Source organism: Scardinius erythrophthalmus (genome assembly GCF_964197995.2).
Source record: "Scardinius erythrophthalmus genome assembly, chromosome: 6".
Taxonomy (NCBI): Eukaryota; Metazoa; Chordata; class Actinopteri; order Cypriniformes; family Leuciscidae; genus Scardinius; species Scardinius erythrophthalmus.
In genome coordinates, this window is record NC_138226.1 from 34,257,800 (window position 1) to 34,270,535 (window position 12,736).

Genomic DNA, 12,736 nt, shown 5'->3' on the forward strand with positions numbered 1-12,736 from the left:
GAGTCAAAGTTATAGCGCCACCAACTGGCAGCAGGAAGTACATCACTTTCAAAATGCTTTGAAATCACCCTCTTATTTTTACCCGATTTGCTTCAAACTTTATGTGTATAATGTAAACACACGCAAGATGTAGACCTGTGAAAGGAATATTAATATCTTAGATACTGTTGCCGTGGCAACGCATCAAACTTTAATATTCTTTTCGGATGCTTTTGAGACTCTTAGCATGCTTGAAATTGGATGAAACTCGACAGACACATAACACTTATTAGCCAGTACACATGGGAAAAGTTTCAGAAACGGGCGTGGCAGAGGGGCTCAACAGTGCCCCCTTGAACGGTGTCTGAAAACATGGTCCATATATCAAACACGCTTGCATGAATTAATATGAAACTCGGTACACATATAGATCTCATCGGGCCAAACAACTTTCCCTCGGTCAAGTTTTACGCCAGCCCAACAGGAAGTCAGGTATTATGGGTTGTTTGGAAACGCATGCTGTGGAATTTGATGTACTTCTCCTAGAGAATTCATCCAGTCCCCACCAAACTCGGTGTGTATGAAGTCAAGACATTAAGGATGCTAAATTGCGGACAGAGTTTTGATATCTCGAACGGTTTGACCGTGGCGAGGAAATGAATTTATGGTGAGAAAAGAGAAACACGAAGTGTTATAACTTCTGCATACATTAACTGATCTTGATGAAACTTCAGCAGTGTGTTCGTGTAAGAGGCCAATCAGATGGATGTAACTTTTGTGAGTCAAAGTTAAAGCGCCACCAACTGGCAGCAGGCAGTGTGTCACTTTCAAAATGCTTTTGACAAAAGTGGGGGGGGTAGTTTTACCAACAGTTACAAAAATCAGTACGTATATTGGTCTCATCGAGCCGGACAACTTTCTAATTTAAATTCATTAGCTCTGACTAACAGGAAGTCAGATATTTTGGTTTGAATGTGGATTTCTTTGCAAAATCAGCCTCTGAATTTTTACCCACTCCTCTTAAGTGGTTTATTTTATTCCCACCAAACTTTTTCAACATGATGAAAATACATTAAAAATGCTAAATTGTGAAAGGATAATACATATCTCAAACGGTTTTGCTATGGCGAGGGATTAAAGTAATGTCAAAAATGGAAACACTAAAAGCCTCATATCTTCTAAAAATGTAATTATACACCATTTATTTCTATATCAAATTATACAAATATCAGAACTAAACCCATTTTATTCTTTTTTTTTTTCAATTTAATAATTGTTTAAGTTTAAAAACAGCCAGAATGTTGTTTTAGTCCAAAAAATAAATAAATCATGTCATTCATAGTGCTATACTGCCCACTTGTGTTCAAAATCAGGTAGGCCTATTGTATCTATATAAAAATATACTAGGTATGTGACGGTGATAATATTTTACCACCGGTTAATCAGCATGTTGTGGAATATTTTGAGTGTATCATAAAATCAGAATAAGGTAAGACAAGTAATATTTTCTGTCTTTCATATATATATATATATACATATATACTGTGTATATATAAATATAGCTGCGAGCAGCGATGAAGGGCCAAAGCCGGCGGCACCGCCACCCTAGTGCCTTTAGGTAAGTAAAGGCACTGGGGTGGCGGTGCCACCGGCTTGGGCCCGTAATCGCTGCTCGCAGCTATATTTTTATTTATTTATTTAAATCATACACTCATTGGGGAAAATCCTAGAATCGCCCCTGCTCTTAACGTATTATAGTCCTTCATGTCTACTGCGATCTCAAAATTCTGGCCAGTTGATAATACCTAGAATATCAAAATCGACTGCTGGCAGTAGCTGCAGATCCTTTTCCTATTTAGCACCTAAACTCTGGAACAGTCTTCCTAGCATTGTTTGGGAAACAGACACACTCTGTCAGTTTAAATCTAGACTAAAAACACATCTCTTTAACCTGGCACACAAATAAAACATTATCAATTTATATTATTCAAATTATGTAAAATGATTGTTAGGCTGCATAAATTAGGTCAGCCAGAACCGGGAATATTTCCCATAACACCTGATGTACTCGTTACATCATAAGAAGAATGGCATCTATGCTAATATTAGTCTCTTTGTTTATCCCGAGGTTTACCATAGTCAGCCGGATCCGGCCCATATCCAGATCTGATGAAGGACCTGAGCCTAGACACATCCACAACGCAGCTCTGAAGTGTCAACAGAGATCGTGTCAACTAGACTATCCCCTATGAAGGCATCATCGACACGACAAAAGTTTCTTTCTTTTTTCACGACAAGTTTTTTTTCCCTCTGTACAGATGAAAACTTTATGAAAATGCTTCCCGTTTGAATTTACGTTCTCAGGCCACCAAAATGCTGTTGTCGTGTAAATGAACGGCCAAAATGCAATAAAACTTCCCTTTTGATACTTTACTCGTACTGTGTCGCTAGACGCTGTTATGGGGAAAACTCCTTTTTCTCCGAATTCTAAATCCTTTTTAGTCACGCAGTGAAACTGCACGGCCATTGGTTCGTGCAGAGTAATAAAATGAACCAATGGCGAGGCAGCGGAGCTGCACGAGCCTATGGCAGAGAAGACCGCCAGAGCGCACCAATTTGAGCGTGGCATCTGGCTATAAAGCAGTTGATCTGGCATAGGACACTCAGATCAATTCTCCTTCAACGGCGATGACTATCTCTTCGCTGGACTTTAAGTTTAAGCCAAAGAAGCCTTCTCACCGTTGAATAAGCCCTCGCAACGGATAAGCTGACTCGGCTCCAGCATCTGCTATCTAGGTGATATACCGGCGCTCTGCAAGGAGCTGATTCGGCTGCATCCCCTGTTGGTATCCAGCGATTTCTATGAGAAGCTAGCTTCCTATGCATCTCTAAGAATGATGCTCCTCCCCTACTTCTATCAGATGAGTATACAGAGCTTATTTCTCTAAAAGAGCATATTTCCACTGCCGTTTGTTTCAAAATGCCCAAACCTCTGAGTGCGTCACTTGCCGGCTCCGCCCCCGCAAGCCGTGTTCATTGAGGTCCAGCGCTACGAGAGTGCTACGTCTCGCCTCGCTGCGTTCACGAACTGCTTTCTCTTTCCCTCTCACTGTCAAACTTATTTCTCAAAACGACTGGCCCAGCCTTCTCCTATATGCTATTCCCCCTATCGCACTGGTCCCTCAGGTCATCAGACGAATCAGGGACTACAAACATGCAGTCCTTTTTGTGGCCCCTCTCTGGAGGAACCAACCATGGTTCTTAGAGCTGATGCAGCTGCTCACAACAGCCCCGTGGCCCATCCTTCTGAGATGGGACCTCCTCTCAGGCGAAAAGGATGATTTGGCACCCTCAGCCGGAGTTGTGGGCACTGCACATTTGGCCTCTCGATGAGAGCCTATGGACTTTCCCGAGAGAGTTTTAAACTCTATTTCCAAGGCTAGAGCCCCATCTACACTCTATGCCCTTAAAGGGATACTTCACCGTTTTTTCATATTAAACTATGTTATTCCCTTAACTAAGACGAGTTGATACATACCTCTCTCGTCTCAGTGCATGCACTCAATCGCTCTGGCGCACGGCGACACTTTGATAGCACTTAGCTTAGCCCAGTTCATTCATTAGGGTCCAAACAGAGATGAAGTTAGAAGCGACCAAACACCTCCATGTTTTCCCTATTTAAATACAGTTACACGAGTAGATACACGACCAAGTATGGTGACACAAAATAAAATGTGGCGCTTTTCTAAGCGGGTAAAAAGGATAACTATAATGTATGGCGGAATAGCACTTGGGAGCACTTCGACTCGGCGCAGTAAAAAGTCACGTTGGTTCTAATGACAGAAGTGTCATTAGAACTTTTTACTTTTTACTTCGCCAAGTCTAAGTGCTCCCAAGTGCTATTCCACCATACATGGCGCAGCGCGCCAGAGCGATTGAGTGCACGCACTGAGACGAGAGAGGTATGTATCAACTCGTCTTAGTTAAGGGAATAACATAGTTTAATATGAAAAAACTGTGAAGTATCGCTTTAAATGGTCTGTGTTCTCTGCCTGGTGCACAGCTCGGAGTGTAGACCCTCTCTCTTGCAACATATCTTTGATATTGTCTTTCCTGCAGGAGCTGCTGGATAAGGGACGAACTCCCTCCACGCTCAAAGTTTATGTGGCAGCCATAGCAGCGTTCCACGCCCCTGTGGCTGGCCAAACTGTGGGCAGGAACATCCTTGTGGTTCGTTTCTTGAAGGTGAACCTGCCTCGTCCCTACATGGGACTTGTCTACAGTGCTAAGGGCCCTCAGGAGCCCTCCCTTTGAGCCACTCCAGTAAGTCAACCTGCGACCGCTGATGCTAAAGACCATACTTCTGCTAGCACTAGCATCGGTCAAGCTTGTGGGTGACATACCACACTGTTAGCGCCTCATGCTTGGAATTTGGGCCAAACGACTGCAAAGTTGTCCTCAAACCAAACCATGGTTACAGTATATACCTAATGTGCTCTCTACTCTGTTCAGAGCACAGGTCATTTCCCTCTCAGCACTTCCTCCCTCCATGGATGAACGAGAGCTGCATTTACTCTGCCCTGTCAGGGCTTTGAGAATATACATAGAGCGTTCCACCTCTTTTAGACACGCGGAACAGCTTTTTGTATGCTTGGAGGCCGCACCAAAGGGCATCCGGTCATACCGGTGTCTCCATTGGTGATATTCGTGTGGAGGCCGGCTGGTCCTCGCTGTCAACATTTACCAGGTTCTACAATCTAGAAGTCCCTGCTCTGCAGGCACAAGTCCTTTCCCTGAGATACGGGAACGAGTACTGCGTTTCAGGCCATGCTATATTGCTGCACGACTCTGTTCGTCGCTTCAGTCGAATTGAATCTGAGTGTCCTATGCCAGATTGCCTGCTTTATAGCGAGATGCCAAGCCCCAAATTGTCACGCTCTGGTGGGCTTCTCTGCCATAGGCTCGTGCAGCTCCACTGCCTCGCCATTGGTTCGTTTTATTACTCTGCACGAACCAATGGCCTTGCAGTTTGCTCTATATGCAGTCTATATGCTGAACGCGTCTTCTCCGCACTCATTTAAGTTACAAGACTTAAGCCATAAATTAGTATTAATATTGATAGCACCACTGGTAGCGTCGTTGCTAACTTAACTTACTGTCCATCTGTTAAAATGGCGAATATATCAAATGTAAGTAGTCTACCTTTTGGTGCAGGTGAGGACACATTTGAGCTGCACGCGGTGCAGTCTGAGCTGGAAGCTGTTGAGAAACAGATCCACGACCTTTTAGTAAGAAAAGCCGAGCTGATAGACCGGCGTTTGGCTCTCGAAACATCACGTGCCGAGGCACACAAATCAGAGATTAATGTTACTAACCCGCTGACTCCGACCTCGTCTACTCCGTGCGTTCCTCAACATCGGTCCCGAACGTCGAGGTCGCGATCAGCCATGGTCTCGTTCACTCCGGCTCCAACATGCCATCACGAAGCCTGGATTTTTCCGCAGCGGAAGTCGCGAGTCAGGTCTAGACCAAGAAAACTCTCTCCGACCCTCCCGGCTTTCGAGATATCCACACAAAACCGCTTCTCCCCTCTTCGCGAAACAGAACGCGATGCTGTGATCATCGGCGATTCCATCGTTCGACACGTACACGTTACGTTAAATAAAAGTAAGGTGCATAGTCACTGCTTTCCTGGTGCTCGTGTTTCTGAAATCGCTGCTCACGTTCCCGAGATTCTGAACGAGCGCGTCGGAACCGTTGTCCTGCACGCGGGAGGGGCCGACATCAGGCTGTGCCAGACGGAGGTTCTGAAGAAAGACTTCAGGAATCTGATCGATACGGTACGCAGCACATCGCCTGATATAACGATTATTGTGTCAGGACCGCTTCCCACGTACCGACTAGGTCATGAAAAGTTTAGTAGATTATTCACGCTAAATGAATGGTTAATGTCATGGTGCACTGAGCAGAAACTTCTCTTTGTAAATAATTGGAATCTGTTTTGGGAGCGTCCTAGGCTTTACCGTGCTGATGGCTTACACCCAAGCAGATTCGGATCGGATCTTCTGTCAGATAACATCTCCAAAATGTTAAATACCTTTTGACTAGTAAACAAAAGTCCAAATCATAGTCTCTGCTGCACCAATTTAACTGATATAAATAGTGTAGAACATTGCATAGAAACTGTGTCTATTCCTCGTTTAGTGAGATCAAATCAGAAATCTACTGCAGGATCTAGAAAAAATCTAATTGTTATTAAACCAGAAAATGTTGCTATTGGTAATCAAAAACAATTTTTAAAGCTAGGTCTTCTAAACATTAGATCACTCACACCTAAGGCAGTTATTGTAAATGAAATAGTCACAGATAATAGCTTCGATGTACTTTGCCTTACTGAAACCTGGCTTAAACCAAATGATTATTTTGGTTTAAATGAGTCTACTCCAGCAGGATACTCCTATAAGCACGAGCCCCGTCTGAATGGTCGTGGCGGCGGTGTTGCAACAATCTATAGAGATTTTCTCAATGTTACTCAGAAAACGGGTTATAAGTTTATTTCATTTGAAGTACTTGTACTAAATGTTACGCTCTTAGATGTTCGAAAAACATCCCTATTATCTCTAGCCTTGGCTACCGTATATAGACCGCCTGGGCCTTACGCTGATTTCCTAAAAGAGTTTGCAGATTTTCTCTCAGACCTATTAGTTAACTTCGATAAAGCATTAATTGTTGGAGACTTTAATATCCATGTAGATAATCAAAATGATGCGTTAGGGGCTGCGTTTACAGATTTATTAAACTCCTTTGGGGTCAAGCAAAACATTACCGGACCGACTCATCGATTTAATCATACACTCGATTTAATTATATCACATGGAACCGATCCAACCGATATAGATATCATTCCACAAAGTGACGATGTCACTGACCATTACATGGTAACTTGCATATTACGTACTCCTGTAATATATCATGCTGCGCCGCATTATCGATTAGGCAGAACAATCCTTCCATCCACCATAGATAATTTTTCAAACAGCTTATCGGATCTGTCTCAGCTGCTCAGTGAACCCAAACAAACAGATGAACTTGAGGAATTAACTAGCACTATGAGCACCATTCTCTCTGGATCATTGGATATTGTTGCGCCCATTAGATTAAAAAAGGTCAGAGAGAAAAGTAAAGCACCATGGTACAACAATACTACGCGTGTTCTAAAGAGAGAAACCCGTAATTTAGAGCGTAAATGGAAACAAACCAACTTAGAGGTTTTTAGAATCGCATGGAAAGACAGTATGTCACGTTATAAAAAGGCCCTAAAAGCGGCCAGGGCTGAGCATCTCCGCAAACTAATAGAAAACAACCATAACAATCCTAAGTTCTTATTTAACACCGTGGCGAGACTAACAAATAAACAGATGTCTCCTGAACAAAATATTCCATTACAGTTTAGTAGTAATGATTTCATGAAGTTCTTCACTGAGAAAATAGAAAACATCAGAACCACAATTGTAAACGTTCAATCCTCAATCGCGCCTAATAATTCAGCCTCAATTATCACCCCGCAAGAACAGTTACAGTGCTTTACAACTATAGAACAAAAAGAGTTAAATAAACTTTTTACTTCATCTAAAACAACAACATGTTTACTAGATCCTATACCTACTAAGCTATTGAAAGAAGTGTTACCTGTAGTGGAAGAGCCTCTCCTCAATATTATTAACTCGTCTTTATCTTTAGGTTATGTTCCAAAAACATTTAAACTGGCAGTTATAAAACCTCTCATTAAGAAACCACAATTAGATCCGAATAATCTAGTAAATTATAGACCCATTTCAAATCTACCTTTTATGTCTAAAATACTAGAAAAAGTTGTGTCCGCTCAACTGGGCTCTTTCTTACAAGAAAATGACATCTATGAAAAGTTTCAGTCTGGATTTAGGCCGCACCATAGCACTGAAACTGCGCTCGTTAAAATCACAAATGATTTACTTTTAGCTTCTGACCAAGGCTGTATCTCAATATTAGTTTTACTTGATCTTAGTGCTGCGTTTGATACTATAGATCACACAATACTCTTAGATCGACTACAAAATTATACTGGTGTTCAAGGACAAGCATTAAGCTGGTTTAGATCGTATTTATCTGACCGCTACCATTTTGTTTATTTAAATGGAGAAAAATCTATCATAACTCCAGTAAACTATGGAGTGCCGCAGGGATCTGTGTTAGGCCCTCTATTATTCTCAATATATATGCTGCCACTTGGAAATATTATAAGGAAACATGGAATTAGTTTCCATTGTTATGCTGATGACACTCAAATCTATATTTCATCACAAGGTATATTAATTACAAGGTATTGCTACTGACTTATAAAGCCCTAAACGGCTTAGCTCCAGTCTATTTAACGGATCTTCTATAGCCCTATAATCCATCGCGCTCTTTAAGGTCACTAAATTCGAGGCTTTTGGTCATACCTAGGATATCTAGGTCCACCAAAGGAGGGAGAGCATTTTCACATTTAGCACCAAAACTCTGGAATAGTCTTCCGGATACTGTTCGTTGCTCAGACTCGCTCTCCCAGTTTAAAACTAGATTAAAGACGCATCTCTTTAGCCAGGCATTCATATAATACTTTTAATCCTACAGTTAAATCCGACCTCTAGTTCATAAACGCCAGAGGAGAACTGGCCCCCGACTGAGCCTGGGTTCTCCCAAGGTTTTTTTTTTCTCCATTAGGTCACCTGATGGAGTTTTTCGGTTCCTTGCCACTGTTGCCTTTGGCTTGCTCAGTTGGGGATATTTAATTTAATTAATCAATCAACGATACTATTGATCAGCATTACCAAACGTAGACGTTCCACTAGAAACAAACATTGATGTATTGTTCTAATTTATTACTGTGAAGCTGCTTTGATACAACCTGTGTTGTGAAAAGCGCTATATAAATAAACTTGACTTGACTTGACTTGACTATATAAATGTAGGTAACTTGACTTATTAAATAATAAAGCACATGAGACACGAGTAGCGAACTTCATCCACCTTTTGTTTAAACTTTCTCCACACACCTTACATCATTACACAACAGTTCAGGCTTCCTTTCCAAAATAGTAGTCCACAACACAATTCACTCATGAACACCTAATTTTCCCCTTAAAAAAAGAGAAAGAATAGAATGTCAGAATGGCATCGACAATGTAGACACATCCACACAAAAGATCCAGAAAACACAGGGTGTGAGCACATCGCTCTAGCATTAGTGTGCTTTTTCATTTTGTGTTGCAGCCCTTTGGCGAACAGTCATGTTAGTTGGTGAGTGCACAGGAGCAGATGGCAAAATAGACAGCCTTGTGCACCTTTACCTGCCACAGAGGAGCTAAAAGTGTGAAATATCAGTTGCAGCATGTGGAGTGGCACAGTACACCTGCAAGAAGTCAGTTACCACAGGTTTCCATGGCTGATGTTGCTGGATGGCCATCTGAACAGTGTGTTTGAGAACACGGTTAAACCTCTCTACAGCACCATTAGCTGCTGGGTAGTAGAGAGAGGAACGATGGTGACAAATATTCCTTCCTTTCAGAAATACAGCGAAAGCAGCAGACGTAAACTGAACACCGTTAACAGTAACAACACTCAATGGATTTCCATGGCTGCTGAAGATTGATGACAGAAATCACTGAATCCGTAGTGACAGTGCGAGTAAAGGAGGTCCTTGGCCATTTGCTGTAATAATGAGTTAATGTTATAGCAAACCTGCTGTCGGATGCATCGGTGCCTGACATTGTCTGACCATATCCATAGCCACTTTCCATCTGGCAGCGGCACTGGTTGTAGAGGAGCAGGGTGGGACTTGACAGTTTTGTCATTGAGCTGAAACACAGTATGACCTTAGAACAGCAGGCTGGTTTACTGACACTTACTGAGCTGCAAGCCAGCAGCTTCTAGTCATTGTAATATCGTTCAAGTAATTTTCAAACCCTGGCGAGCCAGTCAGGATGATGGTCATCACCTTGTGAACTGCTGCAGGCGCTGAAGCCATTCCGTAAGGAACACAACAAAAACGGAATAGTTTGTTGTGAGTAATAAAGGCCTTGAGGTCACGACGGTCCTCATGCAGTGGCACTTATTAAACTCCTTTGGGGTCAAGCAAAACATTACCGGACCGACTCATCGATTTAATCATACACTCGATTTAATTATATCACATGGAACCGATCCAACCGATATAGATATCATTCCACAAAGTGACGATGTCACTGACCATTACATGGTAACTTGCATATTACGTACTCCTGTAATATATCATGCTGCGCCGCATTATCGATTAGGCAGAACAATCCTTCCATCCACCATAGATAATTTTTCAAACAGCTTATCGGATCTGTCTCAGCTGCTCAGTGAACCCAAACAAACAGATGAACTTGAGGAATTAACTAGCACTATGAGCACCATTCTCTCTGGATCATTGGATATTGTTGCGCCCATTAGATTAAAAAAGGTCAGAGAGAAAAGTAAAGCAGTGGCACTTGGTAGTAAGCATTAGTCAAGAGGATGGCAGAGAAAACAGTAGAACCTTTTAGAGGTTGTCTCAAAACATTAAAACATCAAGCTTTTACAACTCCTTCAAACTGAAAACTGCTTCACACTTCAAGCTTTTATAACCACTTCAGACTTCAAGCTTTTAAAACTACTTCAAACTTTTTAGCTAGGCTTTCTCAAGCCATCATCAAAGTTTGCCATGACAAAATAATTTTTATCTAGTTACCGGTATTATTATTCTGAGGCCCTACATTTTCAAGAGTAACTCCTTCTAGAGCTACAAACACAAAACATGGCACAAACCTTCAGGCTGGTATGGCTCGTGTTATATCTTTTCAAACTAATCCGCCTTACACAATTCCTGTAGCAGACTTCCGAATAGGCTACATTTTTTTCTGGTAATGACTGGTATAGATAGATAGATAGTATCATCACCATAAAAAAAATGTTGCATGAGATGTCCTTATTCATATACTGAAACAAATGTGTGTGTGTGTGTGTGTGTGTTGGTGCAGAGCCGCCACCTGAGGGGTCTGGTTGGAGTCAGCTGGAACTAGCAGCAGTAATTCTTGTGCCGTCGTGCCTGATGTGTGTAGGTGTCGTTCTGGGAATGTGTGCCGTACAAAACCTGCGGTGCATACACATTAAAGCCCACAAACAGGATCCAGAGGAACCCCTGGATGACCATACTCTGGTGTCACCTGACAAATGCCTGAAAGAGCTCATCTATGACATGAGCACCTCTGGCTCTGGTTCAGGTGAGAGCTGGCTGTGCAAAAATAATAAATAAATAAATAAATAAATAAATAAATAAATAAATAAATGAATGAATGAATGAATGAATGAATGAATGAATGAATGAATGAATGAATGAATAAATAAATAAATAAATAAATAAATGAATGAATGAATGAATGAATGAATGAATGAATGAATGAATGAATGAATGAATGAATGAATAAATAAACCAGACTACTCAAATGTTAGTTATCATATGTTTTTCTTAATAACATGAAAAAAAAGAAAAGAAAAAAAAAGCAGAATAGGTTACTCAAAAAATGAAAATTATTCTATTGTTTACTCACCTTCACGTGATTCCAAACCAGTTAAATTTCTTTATTCCTTCACACAAATGGAGACATTTTTTAGTAATAAAATGTTTCTGTATAATGGTGAATGAGAACAAATGTTGTTAAGCTCCAAAATTGGCAAAAATCACCATAAAAGTGACATGAAAGTATCATGAAAGTGGTGTGAATGACTTCTTGTCAGATGATGTTCCTCATTTATACAGTTATTATGCAAGTATTTTTTTCCCCCAAGAACATTTTACCAATTCCAAACCACATCAATCTTAACAACTATATTTATTTTGTATATAAATATACATATAGAATAATTTCTATCATGACAACTCTCTGAAGATTTTTAGCATGGTAATTTATATGACAATGTTAATGTATTTGGTCTTGGCAGAATAGATCTGTTCTGCTGCTGCTGCTGAATTGCTGCTGCTGTTGATTATTGCTGTTGTTGTAGATTATTGCTGCTGCTGCTGCTGGGAATGTAGAATGTCCTCCGCTTGAGAGGATTCTAGAGAACGCAGTCCTGTAATCTCTGGTTCTGACCACATTAGTTCCCAAGCAAAATAGAGGAGAGGATGATCATGTGAATTTGGTAAGAAGACGCGCAACACTATTTATAGGCAACATTTCTGCGCTAGAACGCTTGTTTTTCAGCGGGAATGCAAATTAGATTAGCACTGATCCACCACACAAAATGGCTTTTAATAAGCTTTTAATGGCTTTTAAATGGTTTATTTAGTTAGCAAATATGTCACTATAATTAAGTTCTTTCCATCAACCAATTTTTTACTTTCACATGTAAAAGATTCCATGAGGTTAACTTATACCCTACCTGGTCAGTCTGCACAAATAACGATCAACATGCTTGTTTGCTTTGGGCCCCTTTAAATAAAGTTTAAAAGAAGACCAAGCATTCGATCTACGTCAGAGCATCCACAAATCTTTCTACGGCGTCGTTGGCAGGGTGGCGAGAGCGAATTTTGCCACTCTTGCCGGCAGCAGTGTGAACACACAGTTTGCCAAGTCCCTGGAAAACTGACACCTTGTATTTCTGGAGACTCCAAGTAGTTTGCAGTTCTGGAAAATAATGGCACTGGAGACAAAAAAATATATATATTATTAAGGAA

General features: G+C 41.1%; 1 protein-coding gene across 1 annotated transcript in view; it reads left to right on the top strand.

The window, feature by feature from the left end:
• Positions 1 to 9,388: 9,388 nt before the first annotated feature.
• acvr1c (activin A receptor type 1C) overlaps positions 9,389 to 12,736 on the top strand; it is a gene marked incomplete at its 5' end in the record, with an annotated part of 133,615 nt that continues 130,267 nt past the window's right edge. The window contains 2 exons of the mRNA XM_081367402.1: positions 9,389 to 9,587; positions 11,121 to 11,282. Of these exons, the coding sequence (XP_081223528.1) occupies positions 9,389 to 9,587; positions 11,121 to 11,282 (361 nt within the window). The remainder of the gene's footprint in view (positions 9,588 to 11,120; positions 11,283 to 12,736) is intronic.